Below are 25,194 nucleotides of genomic sequence, written 5' to 3' on the forward strand. Positions count from 1 at the left end.
AAAAAAAAAAGAAAAACTGTAAAAGCATTGAAATAGAAAAAAAAAAAATGGAATAAAGCCAGAGAGAAAAAGTCACATCTCATTGAAATACTTTCACAGCATATCAACATTTTTTGAGTTATGTAATGCTGAATCCAGTAATTTGGAAAAAAGTTTTATCCTTCAAATTGTTTATATCTTCAAATATTTATTCATAGTGTTTGGTTTGTGCTGTTTTGTTTTATAGCATATCAACTCTTTTTAGGTTATTTAATGTCGAATCCGGTCACATTGAAAAAAATGTTTATGCTTCATTATGTCTTCAAGTATTTATTCATGGAGTTTGATTTGGTTGTTTTAGAGAAAAATTTTGTTTTGCTAAGGGAAAGGAAAAAAAAAACAATGCCATCTATGTTTGGTGCATTTCAGGCCAAAAAGCCAATATCTTCAGACAGTCTGACCTAGTAGGTGTGGATCAGAGATGTGTTGAAGTATTATTGACATGAAATTGAATAGTCTAGCAAACTAGTTAATCTGGCAAGATTCTGAAACCAAGGATGCACTGCAGCATTGTACTATTATGTACAAAGACACAAAATTTAAATAACAAAACAAAAAATAATTATAAATAAATACAAATTATCTATCATCGAAATGTGCACAGTTTTCAAGAGTTCCTAACTATTGGAGTACTTATTCCATAAATCGGAAAATAATGAAGTGTTTTTTTTTCATAGTAAAGAAGCATCTGACATGTTTTATTAAACAGCTTTAACAAAACTATCCAACCAAAAATTTTTAATCATTCATTTATTATGTTTGCAAGTTATTATGTTTGCAAATTATGTTTACAAGTTATTATGTTTGTAATAAAGAAATTGTGTGACTTTTTCTCTGCAATTATATTCATTGTATGCCATAGAAAAGCAAAGTTGCAGTAGGAAAGAAAAAAAAAAGGGGGTTAGCAATGAAGCAGGCTGAAAGAAAAGGTAAAGCAACCAATATCTTAAGATTGTCGATATATGAAGGAAGGGGTGGGGTTTGTGTTGCTCAGTAGTTGAATGAAGTGATAGTGGTGATGATAAAGTAATTTTGTTTCGTGCAATTGTTGCAGACGTGATTGATCCTAACACAAAGGTAGTGTCATTTAGTTTTAACCTCCTTCAACCCCCTGCTACAATATAATGGGAACTCTTTCAATGCTTGTAAATTTGACACAATACATTTAGGTCCTGTTTACTGAACACACTTCAAATGCGTTACAGCAATGGTTGACTGGCAAATGACCTTAAAGATGAATCAAGTTTTTCAACAAAAATAATATTTATAAGCCATGACTGAAGAGGTCAAGTGTTTAACATCAGATTTGGTTTGTAGAAGAAAAGTGTTTGTTTTTTTTTGTTTTTTTTTTACATAACATGATTGAGTTTTGCAAAGGGAAAGGAGAAAACTATAACATTTATGTTGATGCCTTTTTGGTCAGGAAGATAGTAGCACCAGATGCCCTAACAGGAATTACCACTCCAAGCCAAAGTAGACCTGGGATCAATGGTAACTAAGCGGCAACTCCACATTTCTCGTAGACCCCAAATGGAACCTCACCATTGGATGCCTTTTTAGGTCATACTCAGGAATTCGTTGACTTGGCATTTTGAACACCTCACTATTACTGTTATCTGAGAGAATACTCCTTTTAGCCTGCCAAGCCAACTGAATATCAAACTTCTTGCTGTTTCACAAAGGATTTTAAAAATTGCCAGTTGAAACAGAGTTTTTTTAGAATCGGATGGCAACAAAATAAATATTTTCATTAATTTTGAAAAATATGTGGAAGATTTTCAGTCACTTTGGTCTATCAATGTTGCAGCATATTGGAAAGTATTGAGTTGACTTGCCTGGCAAAACATTGTGTGACTAAAAAGTAATTGAAATGCATAAGAAAATATGCAGTCATGACCTGTTCTCTCCACAGTGCACTAAAATATTGTCAGTTGATAATTCTTAATAACATTAAAATATACCCAAATTCAAATATTTCAATTTTCAACTGCTAATGTTTTTTCTTTGTTTATTGAAATTGCTTCAGACAAGGCATGAAGCCACTTGATGTAAGAAGGTAAAAAAATAAAAATAAATAAATAATAATAAAAAAATAAAAACATACCACTTCAAGGTAAAAACTATTCACAATAAATGTTATATGGATAGACTCCAACCTGGAAAACAGCAATTCTCCCTCTTTGTCAGAAACATCACTCATGGAATATGAGGACTAAAGGACAAAGTAAGGAAAGCAAAAGTTACTAATATGTCTTTGCACTGTGCCTCTACAAAGCATGCGTGTCATGTGTGTGCAAGATCAACTCATGCTAATAAATTAGAACCAGAGTTGAACAACACCTGCCACTTGATCATTGGTTGCCTGAAGCCTAACAATCTACATTTCCTCACTAACATTTAGATGCGAGATGAGAAGTTGCCAGACGAGTAGAGATCACAAAACGTACCAGTGATGAATACCAACTTCTTTATACATGTGAACCAATGATTCATTGATCAAACTCAAAGAAAAGTTTTCCTTGGCAATGTTGAGCCCCTAACAACATCCCAAAAATAGACCAGATTACAGCTGTGGATCAGATGGTTAAAGAATGGAATCTCCAATCCTGAGATCAGTGAAAACACTCAAATTGAGAATGGAGGTAGGATGATCAAAAGTTGATATAGCCAGATCAAACTACGAAAACTGATTCAACCACCTGGGAATGTGGAAAAAAGACCATACAATGCAACATTGTCTAGTTTGCCCTCTACTGCCAAATTGGTGCACGGTGCAGTTTGAAAGATCTTGCAATAATGCAAAGGATTGCATAAAAGAAAGTGAGGAAACTGTCACATAACCATATGCCTTTTAAAATTCACAAAAAAAAAAAAAAATTTTATACATTATTTTTTACTTTAGTTTTTAGTCTTATCTTCATAAAAACAGTGATTATATTCATATTTTTTTTTATACAGAAAAAATATTGGACAATCCGTAACCTCCATATTTACAAAATAGAAACAAATTTCGCCTGAGAATTTGTGTTAGAAGGACAAATAATAAAATTTCAGACGTCATCAACATTTAAAAAAAAAAGGTCAAAAAGGGATTAAAAGATTCTACAAAATTGCATGAGAGAAAATGCATGACAGATGATCTGATCAGAATGGCAGAGTTCATCGCTGATGTCCAGGAAATCAACAAGCAACTCAGCATATATCGATGCAAGCCAATGCATGGGGAAAGGGCAAAGATAACAAAATGCATATGGCAGGAGCTACACAAGGACACCTGCTTGGTTTCATATGAAATGCGATGCAAGAAAACTGAAGCATACAAAGAAACTGAACAACAAGTTGAAAAACTTATTGGATCCAGACATGCTGTGGTTTTTCTCTGATGAGGAAAACTTCTGCCAACTTTCAGAATATCAAGCAGGTAGTTTTATTGCTGCATGTCATGCAAATGAAGTTTTAATCAAAAACTATAATCTTCAGTGTGGTCAACAGTGAATGTGATGTTATGCAATCCCACTACTTTCCTGGGGAGCTAAACTCCAATGTTTACACAACATACTGAAACCCTCGATACACCAGGTAGTAAACCATATGTGTGGCATACCAGCCAGAAAACCCAGGTTTGGCTGTCAGAGAACTTTGTTGACCACACTTCATCTGGCAGTGAGTTCAACTTCTTTGAGTAAGATACAGTGGACTAAGACATTAACAGATCCATCTGCAACACAAAGGATGAGCTAAAGGCCAGCATTGCCAGAGCTTTCATGGGATAAAGTTTGGAGACAATGCCAAAAACCTGTGGCCATTTTGAAGGTCGCATCAAGGCCAAAGATTCATCAAGTGAAATTGACAAGTCATGAAGACTAAGAACTGGTCCAATTTTGATGAATAAAAAAAAAAAAAAAAATGAAAATAAAATTAAAAAAAACAAAAACAAAAAAACGAAACTACGGAGTCTTTTTTTTTTTTTAGACAATAATTGTACGAACAAATATCATCCGCGCACATCGTATGTAAAATACGGGTAATTAAAAATGGATTTTGTTTCTGAATTCTTGATATGCCGATTGATCATTTCGATTGTTCGGATTACTGTTCTCATCTCCAGTGTTTTTCTTATGTTGTTTTGGCCAATGTAACCTTTGACCTCGTTCAGGTGTATCTTGTCAAACTCAAGAATCTTTCTGTTGCACTTGGGAATCTGTATTGAATTTTGAGTCATGGATATGATGCTAAATGAAATTCAGTTCTAAGTGACACCCTTGTAGAGGTTGAAGGTTCAATACTGATTGTGGGTGATATTAAGAATACAATTACAAATTACTTTAGACTTTTACTTGGTCATGGTTGTTAGAACAAGAGAATGCCACCCCCATAGATTAAATAAAGGATTCCATTTGAAATTCCGTACAGATTCCCAAGTTCTACATCTGTAAAAGATTGGAGGTTACATTGACCGAAATGTTACAGAAAAAAAAAAACAAGCCACACGTGCGTAGTCCCCCTCTTGTGCTACATGTGAGATGACACCACAAAAAAATAGTGAAGAAATGACGAATGTGAGAAGTGTTAAGGGCCAACGTTGCCTTTACATTTTCGCCAAGTTTCAGAAAAATCTAGTGGATGGGGCAAAAGTTATGGGAATAAAAAGTGTAATTTTTTGCAATTTTGGGGCATTTGTGACCCCTTTTGAGCTCCTGGAAACACCAAATCTCGGTGAAAAATGGACAAACGGTGCAGTTTCACGACTTAAACACATACATTTGAATTCAGCACCATTGAAAAGACATACATATCAAGTTTTTGAGTAATATGAAAGAGCTCCAAAAAGGCATGTTTTTTTAGCCCTAAAAAACCCACAGGAATGCGAACCAGAATTTTGCCAAGGTCACTCATACTGAATTTATATTAAAAACAATGACTTCCACATTTTGGCCAAGTTTCAGGAAAATCTAATGGATGGATTAAACGCTATGGGGCAAAAAGTGTCATTTTTTGCCATTTGGGGGCATTTTTGACCTCTTTTGAGCACCTGGGGATGCCAAATCCCAGTGTAAATGGATAACAGTGCAGTTTCAGGCCTTAACACATGTATATTTGAGTTGACCACTGTATAGTCAGACATATCAAGTTTTTGTTGAGAAATATGAAAAAAGAGTCACAAAAAGGGGCGTTTTTAGCACTGAAAGTCCCCGGGGACGCGAACCAGAATTTTGCTAAGGTCATCCATACTGGATTTATATTGAGAACAATGAGCTCCACATTTTGGTCAAGTTTCAGAAAAATCGAATGGATGGAAAGTGTCATTTTTGACCATTTTGGGGCATTTTTGACCTCTTGAGCCCCTGGGGTTGCAATGGGAATTTTCACAAAATATCTTTTTACTGTGCACATCTATTTAATGAAATACAATTTGTGGCAAAATTTCAGGAAAAACAACAAACAGTTATCTGGCAATCGTCCAGTCTAACAGATGCCCAGATGCCACTGAAAACATAGGTCCCTCTCCGATAAATCGGGGGACCAAAAAACACTCAAGATGAGAACATTAGTCCAAACAACCTGAAAATGAATTTGGCACAGATTCTATGAACGACTGTTACCAAAAATTGTGAAATAATAAATAACATTCAACTGTATAAGGTCAGATCTGATTACTATTTCCGTGTCAAATGTGTCGGACATACATCTTTAATTTTTTGAATAATTAAAAATTGGTTTGATTTTCCTATTAAATATTTTTTTTTTTTTTGATTAGATGCTTCATGAACAACTTTCAACTTCTGTCTGTTGTCATTTTGCTTGTACTACCTGCCAGAATCAGGTCATCATAAACTGATTCTCTTCATGCTTTTTAATGGCTGATCATTTCTACATCACTTTTGCTCATCGACATCAATGTGGGACATATTTTGGAGTGTTTTAGATGACTAACAGCAGGTGACACGAACATATCAGTTAAAATTGTGTTCGGACGATAGTGTTCAAACATTTTAGAAATTTATTAGTGAACAACTTGATATAAATTTATAGATCCAATAACAATAAATACAACAAATCATGACCATGTCTTAGTTTTTAGCTTTTCATGTGAAATGGTTTGGGTGTACATGTCAGTCTTGCAGGCATAAATAATGTTAGACGATCACATTTATTAACGTTAATCTTTCACTTATCTACTTAAGAAAATTATGCAATCCTGTATCAGTTAATTTTTGTCACATGACAGCAGGGGATACGGCAATCACACATATTAATCGAGTCAAGCATAGCCTACGAAATAGAAAGTCGTTCCACTGAAGTCATGTGACCTACTGATGCAACAGACTAAAGAACAATGGCCACAGGTGATAAACGACTATTATAAGGATTATTTTAAAATGGATGCAATTTAAAATTAATAAGCAAATACATTTAAAAAAATAAAATTTCATTACAGTATTTTCCCAGCAAAAAAATACTCCCATCTAATTGCACGTGTCCAAATGTAAATTATTTTTCAGAAAAGAAAATACAGTCACATTTGGATCAGTTTTATAAATTCCTCAGCAATTTCTTTGAGAATGAAACAGAAAATGACTATCCTTGTAATAGTTGTCTATTGCCTAATCGTGGCCATTTGACTTTTTTCTGTGATGTCAGCAGGTCACGTAACTTTAGTAACTTTACGTAGGCCATGCTCGATTGGTTAATATGTGCGATTGCATAATTTTATTCAGTAGTCAAGTAAAAGATGAAGTATTTACTAAAGCCCCAGTGCCATAGTTGTTATAAAAGATCCCCTCACCCCTGGTTTAATAGATGAAATCATCAGTTTGTGACATCATGCACTGTGCACAGTGATCCCCGTTTTTATGTATGACATCATCCATGGTGCATGGGGACAAAGGAAATAATAAGCAAGCAAGATCCACAGATTTTTAAGAGTATATAAATATTTATCCTCCCTTCCCAATATAACAGGCTGATAGTGATTGTATGCGTGTGACGAATAGAGGGCCGTCTATCGGTATTTGTCTAAGATGCGATACGGGGATTAGATTTAGCAGAACATCCTACCTGTATCCTTTACTTCACATGTGAAATGTGAGAAAACAGAAGATCCTGCGAAACTCCTTAACCTTGTAGATGTCCGGCTGTTACGGTTCTCATCTGCGACCAAACGAAACAATCATGCAGTAAAAGTTAGCGAACAAAATCAATGCACATTGTTAATGGTTGTTACGCACAGGAATAACATCTGGTTGTCGTCCTTGGAACATTTGGAGTGGAATTTGCAGGAGAGAACTTACCAATAATCTCCACAGATCAAAATATTTCAATAAACATCAGGCAACATTTAAACAAAAGACACACACAAAAAAAAAAGAAACAGCAAAAAAAATATCAGGTTATAGTCAGCTAACGTACTTCCTAACTTCCAGTGTAGCGCTATCGGAAGTGGTGATAAGGCAAATCAGTTCCTTCATTTTTATTGTTCTTCAGTATTTCTATTGTGAAGCGATTTATTGAAATAAAATAGAAAATTACAATATTGAAAAGTATACAATAAAAATGAACAAAATTATAAAAATATAAAAATTGCACTTTTAATAACAAAAAATAAAAACATTTTTTATATTATTTGAAATTTTATAAAAATATGTTTATGAAATTATAATAAAAAATGTTTTCAATTTTAAAAATAAGTTTTTTATTTAAATTTATGTAATATGTTTATGAAAAGATTAAAATAAAATTATTGAAATCAAAATAAAATTTTAATCATTAAAAAAACAAAAAAACAAAACAAAAATATCCAATAAATAATATTCACAAAATAGTTGGCTTTGCTTCTGTCACCACAGGAATTTTTGTAGATAACGATAAAAAAAGAGCCAGTTATTTTTATAACTATTATTTTTTGTTAATTTTCCATTGTTATAAAAAAAATGCAAATAAAGACTAATTGTGTTATTTTCATCTGCATAATTTTGTTAATTTTTATTATATATTTTTCAATAGTGTAGTTTTCTTCTATTTTATTTCAATAAATCGCTTCACAATAGAAATACTGAAAAACAATAAAAGTGAAGGAATTGATTTGCCTTGTCACCACTTCCGGTTGGGCTACATTGGAAGTTAGGAAGTACGTTAGCTGACTATAACTGAAAATTGTTCATTTATTAAATGCACTGCAATCATTATTTGTGATTGACTCAAATTTTAATTCATGCGTTTATGAACTCAAGACAAACTGTTAATCATCTTAAAATGATTACGTTAATTTCTTTTTTTTTTTTTTTTTTACTTATTGTCTGGCCAAGTTAGTAATCCATGTTTTGTTAGGGATAGCTCAGAATTATTGAACCATGAAAAAAAATTAAATAAGACTTTATATTTTTTTAAACTCTTATTCACCCAAAACAATACTGAAACATATTGCTACTATTTGGTACAATGTCTACAGGCGTACTATGTAGGGAGTTGAGAAGTTAGATGTCTGTTCACATTACATTTAAATTTCAACATGTTAGTATAGCCAGGAAAGCAGGAAACAGATTGGCACTTACATCTCTAGTGCTTAATACACAACCAGACACGGCGAGCCCTCACTACACGGTCAGACATAGCTAACACTCCATACACGGCCAGATATGTCTATCCCTCCATATGGGTAGATATAGCAAGCACTCCATACACGCCCAAAAATAAAATCCAAATGTCTGACACTCGAATCATAATTAACCCTTTTCCATAAGATCACAACACCAATTCTTATAAAGTCAGACTATTAAACTATAAATAAGATTATATAATTAACACTTCTCTATAACATGACGATACCAACTCTGAAATTGTAATTAACACTTCTTCTCCAGATGTAAGGAACAAACAAGAAGATGATTATCTCAAAAACCGGATATGTAAAAGAAACAAAAAGCTATAGGTAGGAAGAAAACAGTCAGCAGGAAGAGAGTTCCACATAATTGCAGTTCTTGGAAAAAAGCTACTGGAATAGAAATCTGTATTACAATGATGTATCGAAACAACAGATTGATGGAAATCACTAGACTAACGAGTCAAATGAGCTGGTACAAAAGAAGAAGCAGGTAATGATTCAGACAATTCTGAAGAAAACATGCCATAATAGTATTTGTAGAAAAGACTGAGACTAACAGCAGTTTGAAAAAAACTAACTTTTATATATGAAGAGATGATAGAATTGCAATTTAAAATCACATAATATAAAATCTATGAGGGGTGCAATTTCAGTTGCAAGAAATGAACTAAATCTCTTTTTTTCCTACTTAGGAGTCATTACTTATCAAGGCCCGAAAGCAATTCAAAGATAAGGATTAATGAATGTAAGGTGGTAGAATATTAATCGTTGTGTAAACTGGGTAGAATTTGATTATTTATCGGGACGGCTCAACAAAAACTAAATCATCAGAATATAATGAAACAAGATTTAAATGCAAAAACTATTCAAACTGCAACCGCAGAAGGTATAACTATTGAAAATAAAAAAAAAAAAAAATACATTTTTTTTAATACATTAACGCATGCAAATGACATACGTAGTCACATAGAACATTATATTAGTTTCCTTATAAACTGCTAAAGATTTAAAAAAATTTAACTCTTCAAATATTTTGCATCAATTTATGTGTTTGATAATTTAAAAGTTAATATTAAAATTCATTAGATTTAAGTTTGCAGGAAAACATCAGTCTACAAAATGCACAAATAATCAACAACATTGAATGCAGAAGAAATTTCCAATTTGAACACGGAAACAACGGACAAAAAATATTGTTAAAATATAAGAGAACAATAGTGTAAAGAAAAAAAAAACAAAAAAAAAGAAAAAAAAACAAGAAAAACAAACAAAAACAAAAAAAACAAAAAAAAAAACAAGAAAAAAGAATTAACATATATAACAATATACACAAGACAAAATCTTTTACATGTAAATCAATTTATAATCTTCACAACAGTAAAATAACAATTAGGAAATAAATTTTTAAACAAATATGCTTTTAAATAAAAATAGAAACTTTAGTTTCTAGATATAAAATTATTTTCATCAAATTGTTTTTGCATCTGAGGGAATCCATGATTTAAAAAAAAAAAAAACAATATAAAATAATGGCCAAACTAACTGAGGAAGAAAACTATTACATATATATTATTATATATTTGACTGGATTGAAAACAAATTTGAAACACAATTGCAAGATGTAAGAGTAGATAATGTGTACAACATTTAGTTTTATGCAAAAAGGGAAACTCTTCATGAAACTTCAAATATCTTTGATCTTTGTGAAATGTTAAGAATAGGTAATAAATATTCCACAAATCTCAATTGATTTGGAGTATTTTAAAAGGTGTTTTATGGACAGAATCTCCCATTTAAAATTTTTTTTTAAATATTTCAGATTTGCATTAAATTTAAACATTTAAAATATTTAATGTTTGCATTTAATACAATTTTTTTTTTAAATATTTCAGATTTGCATTAAATTGAAAAATATTTCAGATTTGCATTAAATTTGATCTATAATCATTAGATATCAATTAGGCAAGATTCTCTGATTTTCAGTTTCATTTTAAAACCCCTTAAATTTTAGAAAATTTTGTAGAATCAATTTTGCTATAGCCACATTAGTTCACAATCCTCAATATAGAAAACACTTTTGTATTATTAACTCATTTGTTTCTGCTTTCATTAAAGTACCTTTTATTTGGAGTTTGACGATTAAAAAAATAATTTTTTGTTAAAATTTTTCAAAATTTATAGTAAAAAAATAATGAACTGACTGAGGAAAGTTAAATTTTTATTCTAATTGAAGTACAACTTTTTTGGAGAGCTGGATTTCCCCACATTAAAAATTACCTTGTGTCTAACCCTGCCTTTGCGAGAAGGCAAGTAAATAGTTTTTTTTTTTTTTAAACTTTATACATAGACATTTTTTAAAATTTGTGTGTATATATATATATATATACACAGGCGGCAAAAAGAAAGTCCGCACTTGTAATTTGTTCAAAAATTGCAAATTCAATGTAACTGTTTAAACAACCTATACCTCATTTGATTGGCCTTTTAGTCTTCTATAATTTTACCTGTTCATATTTGATTTTTAATTGAAATATTCTAGCGTTCACGTCAATTTTAAAAAAAATAACTTCAAATTGAGGAGGCAAAAAAAATGTCCTCACAATGGAAAATTGTTATTTAAATGTAACTTTAGAACATTAATGCAACACAAATACAACAGGAACAAAACAAACTAGTTAATATTTAGTAGCATAGCCTTTCTGCAACTTGACAACCTGCAATCTTTTGTGAATTCCTTGAATTAGACTGCAACAATACTCCGAGGAAAGGCATCCCATTTTTCTTTAATTTTTGTCCAAAGCGCTTCCAAATTCAAAATTTTATCACTGCGTAGTTGTTGCTTGATGTAATGCCATACATTTTTCGATAGGATTGCAGTCTGGAGATTGTACAGGCCAACCCAAACACGGAATATCATGCTCTTCCAGGAACCTTTTGACATTGCCAGCTATGTGAATGGGAGCATTATCCTGCATGAAGATGGGATTATCATCCAAATTCCGACCAAAGTAGGGTAGAAAATGCTCAGTCAACATATTAATGTACTTAGTTGAATTAATTTGATCTTGCAAGCGAACTATAGGCCCTGAACCATTAGTACTAGTAATGCCTCACACCAAAACTGAACCTCCCCCACCTTGCAGCGTTGAAACTGAGCACCTATTCTTCGTCAAACTTCTGACAGATGTATTACCTACCATCACTGCCTAGCCTATTGAACTTGCTTTCATCGCTAGAAAGCACCTTTGACCATAATGAAGAGTCATGACCTTCATTGAATCTGACGAAATCCAGACGGTGCTTTCTGTTCTTTACAGAAATAAATTGACGTAAACACTAGAATATTTCAATTAAAAGTCAAATATGAACAGGTAAAATTATAGAGGAATAAAAGGCGAATCAAATGAGGTATAGGTTGTTTAAACAGTTGCATTAAATTTAGCTTAAATTTGCAGCTTTTGAAAAAATTACAAGTGTGGACTTTCTTTTTGCCGGCACTGTATATATATATTTTTAGAACTTTGTATATATATATTTTTAGAACTTTATATGTATATATTTTTAAAACTTTATATATATTTTTTTTTTAAACTTATATAATAAAATACTGCATGCTTTTTTATAAGAAAAAAAATCATATGGTTGATTAATTTGTTTTTCGTTGGTTGGCAAAACAAACTATTTTAAAAAATTTGGCAGCTATTTTGGGAGCTTACCGCTTCAATATAACTAAGATCATAATATTTTATGACTATTACAATACTCACAACCCAGATAGGAGTATAAAATAATTAGACACTTTTTTTTTTCATAAGCGTGTCTGATTGTAAATAAAAACTAAAACTTATTCCTTTGTAAGATTTCTTGCAATTAAATCTATTGAACCATTCCAACCTTCCTCTGTTCTGCAATTTGAGATCTGAAACAATCTTTGAACATGAGAAAAAAAAAAAGAATCTTCATGAAAGTACTTACCAAATCCGTTCAGTTGGGATGGTGGAATTTTAGGGAGGCTTTCCGTGTATGAATTCTCAGTCGAAGAACTTGTATTGCTGCTTTTTGAAAAATCTACCAGGGAACAATGTAAGCAAAATTTCAGATTAGTTGACAGAATGAAGTATTACATATTAAGAGGGGGGTGGGTGGGAGTAATGTAGAATGCAAAACTTGTTCAAAAACATGTGCGACTGTGATATGACACATGACGAAGGGAGGAAACTTTTTTTTTGGGGGGGGTTCCACTCAACTAAACCAAATGTGAAACTAAAATTCTTACTGCATTGATTAGTGGGATTAGGGGTATTAAGATGCTTGGAACCAACTATTTCATTTACAGCTTCAAGAGAAATTGATCTTTTCAATCACAACATATGGACATACACCATAAGAGCAGGATTTTTTTCTTCCTCTCATTTTAAGAAGGGGAGGTAAGAGAAAATAAACAGTCATGCACTTTCTCAAGGATAAGGGTCAGCATTAAAAAACAATACACTTATGCAGAGAAGTACCTGTTTTTCAGTGAATATTGCACCAGCATATTCCAGCAGCTTATATAAACTGTCAGAATATACTGATCAAATTTTAAAAGACTAAAATTATCATGATAGAAAATATTTATCGTAATTTCAATGAAGAAAATGGAAATTACAAATTTTTTTAAGAATCAACCTATGCTAAATTTCATGAATAAAACTTTTGTGTTTTTTTTGTAAAATGATTAGTGTTGAGTTGATTAATCAGAAATTTAAAAAAATTGGAAATTTTGGAGGTATCAGAATCGGAAAAAATTGTGCCTATTTTCCAATGCCACCACCGATTCTTTTAATTGTTTTTTTATTTAAAGAAAAATATTCAACCGCTGATAGTAATACTAAAATAGTGAATATCTGTTGATTTTAATCTATTAGTAAAACTAAAATCGACAGATCATCCCTCACAAATGTATCATTACGTTAAAGAAAATATCTGTACATTTAACATGTTTTTACGGTAATCGTGAAAAATAACTTTATATATTTAAATATTTAGAAAGAATCGGAATCAGAAATTTAATACAGCATTTGTAAAAATATTGGAATCATTCCATCCCTAGAAATAATGTGCAGCGTTGTGGACATGTTCAACAATTTGTAGAGGTGTTGGCTCCAAAGTCGAAATAATACAAGCAAAATACCAAGTGACAACATGTACAAAAATTAACGAACAAAATAAAACATACTCTGTGTTTTATGTACATGCTTTTAACTTGTAATGTTTATTGCTATTCATTGTGTATGCGAACAGGAAAAGTTTAGGTGAGTTCATCATGGATGTGTGTGTGTGTGTCTGTGCGTGTTCACACAAGTTTGTTAATATATACATGAGTTGTAAGAAAGGATGCAGCTTCATTTTATTTTAATACAAACGTATCGCCTGTTGAGGTGAATGGAAAAGTGCATCTGTTTACATCAACGATCCAGATGAAAAAGTACACGGATAGGTAGAGAATGGAAGTGGAGAAATAGAGACCCGACTTGTCAGATAGATCTAAAGCTGAGACAAGAGCAAATAACTTGTGCGTATTAAATAATGTTTGCGGGCGTGTGATCCCTATTTGCATATCAGTCTGAGAAGCGTATTCCATATAATTTTTTTTCGCAAGAAATGTTACTGTTTTTTAAAGATAGGTTGAGGGGAGGGCAAAAAAAATCTTTTCATTCTGATAACTTTATTTTTCCTTTCTTTTCGTCCAGTCTATTTTTTTTCTTTTAAGGTTAGGGAATAAGCTATTTTTTTTCTTTTAAGGTTAAGGAATAGTCTATTTTTTTTCTTTTAAGGTTAGGGAATAAGCTATTTTTTTTTTTTTGTCGGGGATTTCTTAGAAAGTGGTCTAAGTATTTTTTTTTTTTTTTACATGAAGGTCATCACTTATCATGGCCCAGAAGCCGCTCGGGGATAAGGGTTATTTTGTATACAGTAATCAATGGGATAGTGTTGCAGTATTCATTAGTGTTAGAGATTTGATAAAGTGTCATTACTTAAGGGGGTGGTTCATCAGGAATTTGTTTATGTTGGACTTGAAGACATCCATGTTGAAGCCAGGAGGGAAACAGGCAAGCGGTAGAGAGTTCCACAGGCACACAGTTTTAAGAAAGAAGCTTTGTTCATGTAATCTACGTTTTGATTTAGGCACAGATAAAGAGTGGGGAAAATTATTGACAGTGGTTTCAGCTAGACGAGTGTTTATCGTGAAAGATTGGTGAGGGGGGACCAGAGATTGGAGCTCAGACGAGCACCTACCATGGAAATAACGATAAAACAAAGATAGGCTCGCAACGTCTCTTCTGGGAATGGGAAAAAAAATAGGTACGAGGGACTTATTAATATCTACTTGTATAAGTCTGGTGCTCAATTACCAATTTAGGACGCTGTTTGAAGATAGTCTCCCCTCCCATATTAAATGCATGGATGTTTTTTGCATTATCTATCTCTAGTTTGAATCTTTGAGCTTCACTTTATAATCAAAATCCAATAATGAACTTTTATCAATTTGTGAAGTCGGGTTATTTTGTATTAATTTACATTTTTTTGAGTTTAGATAATAGTTCAAGGTTTTAATTTGGAAGGTTCTCGTTTTCATGGGTGACTTTTTTTTTTCTTTTCGTTTTAAATGTAAGAAAACAGTATTGGTTAATAATAGCATATTTGACAAAAAAAGATTTCAGAATAAAAAAAAAAGAAAAAGCAAGCCAAGATAAGTAAAAAAGATAAGTAAAAAAAAAAAGAAAAAAGTAAAGTTTTAAGTCAAAGCTGCAATAAGAAAAGAAAAGAAAAATATTTGCAATACAAACATGTTAGCGGTAATAAGACAAAATAGATTTCATAAAGTTATAGATAGAAACATTTTTTAACTTAGCTTTGGGTCTGGAAAGTGTGACCCATCCTTCTTGAGATCATATCAAAAAAGAATGAAAGCTAGCAGACCTAACTGATGTTATTCTAGCTACTTAAAGGATATGGTGAAGGTTGGTGTATGTGTATGTTGGGGGGGGGGTAATGCTTTTATTTTTTAAAAATTTATTTGTTTATCTATTATCTATTTTTTTTTTTTGCTTTATCTATCTCGAGTTTGAATCTTCGAGCTTCATCTTATAATTAAAATCCAATAATGAACTTTTATCAATTTGTGAAGTCGGGTTATTTTGTATTAATTTACATTTTTTTGAGTTTAGTTTTAGTGCTTCTTGTCAGAAATTTTTTCACAAGGTTATGGTGTGTTCCGAACCAATTGTTGTATTATTGGGCTCCCAGGCATCATCAAGTCACCTAAGCAATTATTTGTCTAAATGCAGATTCTTTGGAAGCCTAAAATGTCAGAAAGTCAAGAAGCTGCCTGAAAATAAAGTCAGGTAGTTGGGAGGTAGAGGGTGCTCGTTTTCTTGTTTTTCTCTAGCCGTGCATTTGTACATTCCTATTGTGAACATTTGTATCATTTTTACCATTTTTTCTGAATTCATAATTCTGAAATCATATGTATTCAAAAATAACATTTTTTTTTATTTTTTTAAATTAAAAAAAATTTTTTTTTAAATGTTATTTTTGAAGATTATATAAAAAATTATGTTATGGCAAAAGTTTCATTCAAGCAAGGAAAATATTAGAATTTTACATATAAAAATTACCCAAAACATAAAAAAAAAGGTAGAAATATTTTTTGCAATTATTTTTTTGTGTGAAAATATTAAATAAACAATGCTTAATTCAATGATAATATCGGTAGTTTGAGTTTGAGAAATTCATTTTCTTCGAGTTATATTGAATTCATAAATACAAACGTTCGGGGTGTTTTTTGTAATGTTCCTGAAAAAATTAATTTTTCTTTTTTTTTTTATTGTCCCAATTTACAATGCTTTATTTTTCATAAAAAAAGAAAAATAAATTCATTCCATTTTTTTTTTTACTACTGAAAACCATAACTTTAGTAAAGGTGTTTTTTGTTTAAACAAAATAATACATTTTCACTAAGATTCAAATAATAATAATTGGTTCATTATATTCTGATTTGATAAATATTAAAAATTTCATTAAAATTAGTTAATTTTCTGATTTTGGGGGAATTTTTAAGTAAAGGGAAGGATCAAAGTGTTCATACATTTTGAGCATTAGCTATTCATTTTGAACATATTTTTATATATGTTACACGCTATTCAATCAGAGTGGGGTCGGGTTAGAGAATGGACAGGAGTTGATTCAGGAGATTTTGCCTCTTAAGGTCTGTTGAAGCTAATGGATGCATTATAGGAAGATGTAGTGACCAAGAAAGCATGCAACTCCAAGATGGAGAAACATCAGGAGATAAAGTTGTATAAAATATAACCCAAGTGTCGATTGTCATTCCTTAAGATGGAAGAAATCTTCATTGAATCATTGAAAGGCTGTTAATCAAAACCAACTGATGGAAGAAGGTATGTTCCCCTTTTTGGCCTGATGTACCCCCACAGAAAGAGGTTATTGGTCATCTTTATTAAAAAGAACTGTCCTTGTACATTATTGTCAGTGTTTGATGAATTGTTTATTGAATGTATATACACATACTAGACAATCACAGTGACATAAATATATATAACATGCATATACATTATATAGACTCTTACATACATAATTATTCATAAAAAAAGACATTTGTAAAAATCTAATGATTTGGTTTTGAAATTTACCAATTTGAATTGGAGAGTTAATAGGAGAGGTAATTAAGTTTTAAATTTCTCACAAATTCAGTCATATTTTTTTTGTAAAAAAATTACTGATTGCAACAGTTAAAAAAAGTTATTGTCTAAAAATTCACAAATTATGTGTGTTATGTTTATTTTTTTTTCTGAATAAATTCTGTCTGCTATACATGTTTCAACTGAGTTACTTCCCCTTTAATTTACGTCATGTAACCCAATATGTTCGACCCAGCATGTAACCTTATCGGAACTGTTGTTACCATTATAGGAACTGTTTTTCATGGATAATTATTTTTCTACCTTTTGTTTTCTGTCATTTTTGGATATGTTACTATTTGTGACATAGCAATTATATGCAATACCATTTGTTTTGATTGAAATTCAATATTTTTTTGTTATTATAATATAGAAGCACCAAACGAGCAAATCAAAAATCAGCAGTGGATACCAACAATGAGAAAATGAGTTATCACTTCTCACAAAAGCAGAAGGCACCGCATTTTTGCTGTAAACTTTAGAGAAGTAATCGTGAGAAAAACAAATTAAGCGGTCGTATCTCCAGTTAAGAATTGCATCGACTGAATTCCTCCAAATGATGAAATTGCCATCTTTCATAATTTTCAACCCCACTCGGGCTACCAGCAACAAAATTTTCCAACTTGCTCCACGAAAACTTACATAAAGTGTGCACCAAAATTAACAGCAACAACAAAGCGAAGATGCTTTTTAAATTAAATTTTTAATTCATATATTCTTTATAACATCGAAAAGATACAAATAATTGAAACATAATATTTCAAATTTTGAGGGACTTAACCGCGCAAGCAGCCGATTCCACCAAGAAGCTGCATAAACATGTTTTGTCTTTGTTTTAATAAATGGGTTTTACTGTTCATTAAACTGCATGTTTTCATTGGTTTGTACATTTTCAATGTTATTTTTTTTAACGTCGCATGAGAATGATTGTCATCTCCGTACACCCGTTGCCAACACAAGTTCTATTTAAGTGCCTCCCCGCGAGGACAGAATAAACACAAATGTTAATAAAAACAAAGAATATAACAACACACTTATGTGTCATGCTGAAATAAAAAAAAACTGATCGAGTTGGAGATTACATAAATAATAAAAAAGCAGTTTTTTGGGGTTTTTTTTTTCTTTAAACAAAAATTTTATGATTATCGTAAAGAAATACTGAAAGTTTTTTTACCTGCGGAAACATCTGAATCATTCAAAGAGATGTATTGTTGCACAGGTTGCACGGCCAAGTGCTCAGCCTCCTCATACAGAGCCAGGTCCTGCACTAACAACATCAGCCCACCTGTTGAAAGAGAGATAAGGGGCGAACATGATGCGAATAAAAAAACATTGTGTATTTTTTAATATTTAATGAGAAACTATTTTGACTTAAAATCACTTTAGTACAACGCATGTCATCTGAAGAAAACCACATTTAAAATGTGTAAATATGCTACAATATTTTCTGTCACAGGTATGTACATCAAAGATTTTTCTTTATTTTGTTTCTTTTCTTAGTGATGGAGGAAGGAGTTATGGACTACCACTAATTTCATATCAAAATATTCTATACATGTCATATTATTTGGATTCTTCGGACTACTGTTCTCATCTTGAGTGTCATTTTCACAACGCTTCAGTCAATGTAACCTCCGACCTTCTTCAAGTGTATCGTGTCAAAGTCAGGATAGTTTCTGTCAAACTCAGGAATTTGGATGGAATTTCGAACGGAAACCCTTTTTACTTCATTAGCCATGACTGGATGCAGGTTCTAAGTAATTTGCAATTGTATTTTTCAGTCGCCCACACTGAGAATTGAACCTTCAACCTTCAGGAAATATCACCACAAGGACCTGTGGCGCAGTGGTTAGAGTACTTGGAAAAATCAATTGTAAAAGTGTTCCTTACATCGACCAAAACATGAAAATGACACTTAAGATGAGAACAGTAGTCGGAAGAATCCAAATAATATGAATCAATCCTCATCTAAAAAATTCAGAACCGTAATTCTTTTATTACTGTTCTTAATCTCATCTGGCACCGGTTCTAAAAATATATTACACCATTATCATAAAAAAAATCTTTATTCCTCTTTATCTCAAACCCATTTTTATTACTTCCTTCCATCTGTGAACTGAACATGCTACCTCAACTGTTCTACATCTACTAACCCAAGAACTTTATCTAGTCTTTCAACGTGGTCATACCAACAAAGTCTCCTGTTATCTTAGTCTATTCTTCTGCATCTTTCTATATTGTAAGAATTTTATGTTCCTTTGAGATCAGATAAAACTTATCTTTAAGAATCACATTACACATCCAGGTCATGTCATCAATTAAATGTTAGTATTGTTATTAGCTTATCTGTTTAACTCTATACTGAAGGGTTGCTTTCCAGCTGACTACAACATGCTCATTTTCAAGTCCAATGTAAACAAGTTCTTGTCGAACTGTTCTCTTAATCAAATTCAACCCAATATCCACAAACCATCATAGTGTTGCCTCACTGACCAACTGACACTTACGAATTCTTATCCTCGAGTGGTCTTTGACCTTGATAAGCGGTGACTCCCATGTAAAAAAAAAAAAAAAAAAAAAAAAAAAAAAAGACGTATCATAACTTCTTGTTATTTAATACCAAAACAGAATACCTTATTGTATATGATTAATTGAACATAAGTTGGCATTTTATCATTAGTTGGGCTGAGGACTTTTTCCAAACAGTATTAATAGATAAGCCAACACAGAAGATCAAATAAGAACTATTTCTTAATTGCGACTTTAATGAAATTATTCGACTGGTTCATTGTATTAGAAATAATTTATTGCAAAAAACAAAGAATGCAGCTTTTTTCTTCCAAACTGCACGTTTTTTTTGTATGCGAGCATGTATAGCTAAAAAATGATTTTTATTAAGAGTATGAAAAAAAATCAAAACATTTTTGTAGAAAGGGAATTACTTACCAAGTAACATTTGAGTGTTGGTAGCATCAACTTCTGAGTATAGAGCTCGAAGTAAAAGTTCTGTAATTTTGTGCTTTAGTGAAATAAAAGAAATCTTCTGGTCTCCCGTTTCAGGATTCGATAAGATATCTGCAAAAAAGAAGAGATTTAAAGTAATAAACAAAAGGTTACACTTGGAAAGAAAAACAATTATAAGCACTTATAAATCGCAACTGTCAACATCGTTTGAGAAAACATTTTTTTCATAAAGTAGTAAAAAAAAAAAATTAAAAGAATCTAAATATCTTCATGTGAAAAAAAATAAATATCTTCATTTGAAAAAAAAATAAATCCAAATATCTTCATTTGAAAAAAAAATAAATCTAAATATCTTGATTTAAAAAAAAAAATCCAAATATCTTCATTTGAAAAAAAAAATCTAAATATCTTCATTTGAAAAAAAAAATAAATCTAAATATCTTCATTTGAAAAAAATAAATCTAAATATCTTCATTTAAAAAAAAATAAATCTAAATATCTTCATTTGAAAAAAAATAAATCTAAATATCTTGATTTGAAAAAAAAATCTAAATATCTTCATTTGAAAAAAAAATCTAAATATCTTCATTTGAAAAAAAAAAAAATCCAAATATCTTCATTTGAAAAAAAAATCTAAATATCTTCATTTGAAAAAAAAAATAAATCTAAATATCTTCATTTGAAAAAAATAAATCTAAATATCTTCATTTAAATAAAAATAAATCTAAATATCTTCATTAAAAAAAAAATAAATCTAAATATCTTAATTTGAGAAAAAATAAATCTAAATATCTTCATTTGAAAAAAAAAATCTTAATATATTCATTTGAAAAAAAATAAATCTAAATATCTTCATTTGAAAAAAATAAATCTAAATATCTTGATTTGAAAAAAAATAAATCTAAATATCTTGATTTGAAAAAAATAAATCTAAATATCTTCATTTGAAAAAAATAAATCTAAATATCTTCATTTGAAAAAAATAAATCTAAATATCTTCATTTGAAAAAAATAAATCTAAATATCTTCATTTGAAAAAAAAAATCTAAATATCTTCATTTGAAAAAAAAAATCTAAATATCTTCATTTGAAAAAAATAAATCTAAATATCTTCATTTGAAAAAAATAAATCTAAATATCTTCATTTGAAAAAAATAAATCTAAATATCTTCATTTGAAAAAAAAAATAAATCTAAATATCTTCATTTGAAAAAAAATAAATCTAAATATCTTCATTTGAAAAAAAATAAATCTAAATATCTTCATTTGAAAAAAAATAAATCTAAATATCTTCATTTGAAAAAAAATAAATCTAAATATCTTCATTTGAAAAAAATAAATCTAAATATCTTCATTTGAAAAAAATAAATCTAAATATCTTCATTTGAAAAAAATAAATCTAAATATCTTCATTTGAAAAAAATAAATCTAAATATCTTCATTTGAAAAAAAATAAATCTAAATATCTTCATTTGAAAAAAAATAAATCTAAATATCTTGATTTGAAAAAAATAAATCTAAATATCTTCATTTGAAAAAAAAATAAATCTAAATATCTTCATTTGAAAAAAAATAAATCTAAATAACTTCATTTGAAAAAAAATATATCTAAATATCTTCATTTGAAAAAAAATAAATCTAAATATCTTGATTTGAAAAAAATAAATCTAAATATCTTGATTTGAAAAAAAATAAATCTAAATATCTTGATTTGAAAAAAAATAAATCTAAATATCTTCATTTAAAAAAAAATAAATCTAAATATCTTCATTTAAAAAAAATAAATCTAAATATCTTCATTTAAAAAAAATAAATCTAAATATCTTGATTTGAAAAAAAAATAAATCTAAATATCTTCATTTAAAAAAAAATAAATCTAAATATCTTCATTTAAAAAAAAATAAATCTAAATATCTTCATTTAAAAAAAATAAATCTAAATATCTTCATTTGAAAAAAAATAAATCTAAATATCTTCATTTAAAAAAAAATAAATCTAAATATCTTCATTTGAAAAAAAATAAATCTAAATATCTTCATTTAAAAAAAATAAATCTAAATATCTTGATTTGAAAAAAATAAATCTAAATATCTTCATTTAAAAAAAAATAAATCTAAATATCTTCATTTAAAAAAAAATAAATCTAAATATCTTCATTTAAAAAAAATAAATCTAAATATCTTCATTTAAAAAAAATAAATCTAAATATCTTCATTTAAAAAAAATAAATCTAAATATCTTCATTTAAAAAAAATAAATCTAAATATCTTCATTTAAAAAAAATAAATCTAAATATCTTCATTTGAAAAAAAATAAATCTAAATATCTTGATTTGAAAAAAAATAAATCTAAATATCTTCATTTGAAAAAAAAAAATCTAAATATCTTCATTTGAAAAAAAATAAATCTAAATATCTTCATTTGAAAAAAATAAATCTAAATATCTTCATTTAAAAAAAAATAAATCTAAATATCTTCATTTAAAAAAAATAAATCTAAATATCTTGATTTGAAAAAAATAAATCTAAATATCTTCATTTGAAAAAAATAAATCTAAATATCTTCATTTGAAAAAAAAATCTAAAGATCTTGATTTGAAAAAAATAAATCTAAATATCTTCATTTGAAAAAAATAAATCTAAATATCTTCATTTAAAAAAAAAAAATCTAAAGATCTTGATTTGAAAAAAATAAATCTAAATATCTTCATTTGAAAAAAATAAATCTAAATATCTTCATTTAAAAAAAAAAAATCTAAAGATCTTCATTTAAAAAAAATAAATCTAAATATCTTCATTTGAAAAAAATAAATCTAAATATCTTCATTTGAAAAAAATAAATCTAAATATCTTGATTTGAAAAAAAATAAATCTAAATATCTTCATTTGAAAAAAAAATCTAAAGATCTTGATTTGAAAAAAAATCTAAATATCTTCATTTAAAAAAAATAAATCTAAATATCTTCATTTGAAAAAAATAAATCTAAATATCTTGATTTGAAAAAAAATAAATCTAAATATCTTCATTTAAAAAAAATCTAAAGATCTTGATTTGAAAAAAAATCTAAATATCTTCATTTAAAAAAAATAAATCTAAATATCTTCATTTAAAAAAAATAAATCTAAATATCTTCATTTGAAAAAAAAATAAATCTAAATATCTTCATTTGAAAAAAAATAAATCTAAATATCTTCATTTGAAAAAATAAATCTAAATATCTTCATTTGAAAAAAATAAATCTAAATATCTTCATTTGAAAAAAAATAAATCTAAATATCTTCATTTGAAAAAAAAAATCTAAAGATCTTGATTTGAAAAAAAAATCATGTAAGAAATTAAAAAAATTTTCTTGTTTGCTATCAGGTATTTTTTATTCAAATACAAGATATTTTAAGTTATTTTTTTTTCTTTGATTTGACTTAATTTAAAGTTTTGTAAAAGTTGTCCAATAATTATTCATTGTCTTTTCTTTTGTTATTTAAAAATATAAACTGCCTAGAAAATTTTGACAATAACACAGCCTTTATTCTAAATAAGTAACCAATTATATAACAGCCAAAGCAAAAATAATAGCATTTTTTTTTTTTTTATTGAAGCAGTGGTAAATAAATTTAATTGGAACAAATAGTAATTTTATTTTATGGAAATTGCTCCAGACAAGGCATGAAGTCACTTGATATAAAGAGCCAAAAATAAAAAAAATTAACAAAAAATACATTAAGGTCAAAAACTTGCCAATGATAAGTGTTAGATGAAATAAATTCTGATCTAGAAAGCAGCAATTTTTTCCTCTTTGTCAGAAACATTGCTCATGGAATGTGAGGACGAAAAGTGAAATAGGAGTTATGCGATTGCTTCTGCCTGTGGAAAAATGTGGTGCGAGCGTGAATAGTGAAACCAGCTCTTCTGAAAAAGGTCTCTAATTGGGTTAAAATATAAATGAATATTGTTCTCGGTAGAGGTACCTCAGGCGATTTGACAATAAGCTCATATTATCTTACCTACGACTTGTAATTTAGGTTACATTCATCCAGGATGGGTTGAGCTGGCTCCCACTGTAGAACGACACAATGTTTCGGATGAATGCAGGCTATGCTCAAAGGTCTGTAAGCGACCAAAATAGTGATGGGCAACCAGTCCTGGAGTCAGCGGTGAACATGGAAGAACTGTGAAGCTCTTTGATGAGTGTGTGACCATGTTTTCCCAGGCAATGCACTTGCCAAGTTTTCTTATGTCTCTGTTGACTGTAATTTCATTAAACATGATGATGCTGATAACTTTGAGAAAACTTTGCCAGCATCCAAAATGCACAACTTTGCATCTAAGATTAGTATGCAGGTGAAGGTTTTGAAAATGAAAATCCTTTCAACTAGATTCCTATCCATTTATTTATTCCTATCATCTTTTCTCAGCAGGATTCTTCTCAACGGGGAAACCTTAGAAGAAGTCAATCGCTTTAAGTACTTGGACTCAAACTCTACCCTGAGAAGGTGCATCTCCTAAACCAAGCCAAACCATAGCTCATTCTAACAAAGAAGGGTCTGATGGTTTGTAAACCATTGGTTGACAGAATGATACTATGGTGAACCTCAGCTAGTACAACAATGCAGTTAAGTGGTAATAAATGTAGGTAAGTAGTTCGATCTGATCTAATCCGAGATTCAAAAGTCATTTAACACTCTGGAGTCTTGGGAGAGGGGGGGACGCTGCATTATTTTTATGAAGTGTATCTTGATTTACACTAGATCAATCAAGAAATGATTTAAGCATAAATCTACTTAAAGAAAAAAAAAAAAAAATAGAAAGTGCTAACAAGCAGTGCTCACATCCCCATAGTATAGAAAT

At 29.5% G+C, this 25,194-nt stretch overlaps 1 protein-coding gene across 3 annotated transcripts in view; it reads right to left on the reverse strand.

Moving 5' to 3' along the window:
- Window positions 1–25,194, reverse strand: part of LOC145297488 (ral GTPase-activating protein subunit beta-like) — a 198,968-nt gene that overhangs the window by 101,815 nt on the left and 71,959 nt on the right. For 2 of the 3 annotated variants that reach the window (XM_080143372.1, XM_080143371.1), the window contains exons 13-16: window positions 20,332–20,460; window positions 18,560–18,670; window positions 12,617–12,709; window positions 7,099–7,191 (exon numbers count right to left, since the gene is read on the reverse strand). In XM_080143372.1, the coding sequence (XP_079999498.1) occupies window positions 7,099–7,191; window positions 12,617–12,709; window positions 18,560–18,670; window positions 20,332–20,460 (426 nt within the window). The remainder of the gene's footprint in view (window positions 1–7,098; window positions 7,192–12,616; window positions 12,710–18,559; window positions 18,671–20,331; window positions 20,461–25,194) is intronic. The other variant, XM_080143373.1, reaches the window with a different exon arrangement.

The sequence above is a fragment of the Euprymna scolopes genome, chromosome 18 (assembly GCF_053919585.1).
Source record: "Euprymna scolopes isolate OS-2025 chromosome 18, ASM5391958v1, whole genome shotgun sequence".
Taxonomy (NCBI): domain Eukaryota; kingdom Metazoa; phylum Mollusca; class Cephalopoda; order Sepiida; family Sepiolidae; genus Euprymna; species Euprymna scolopes.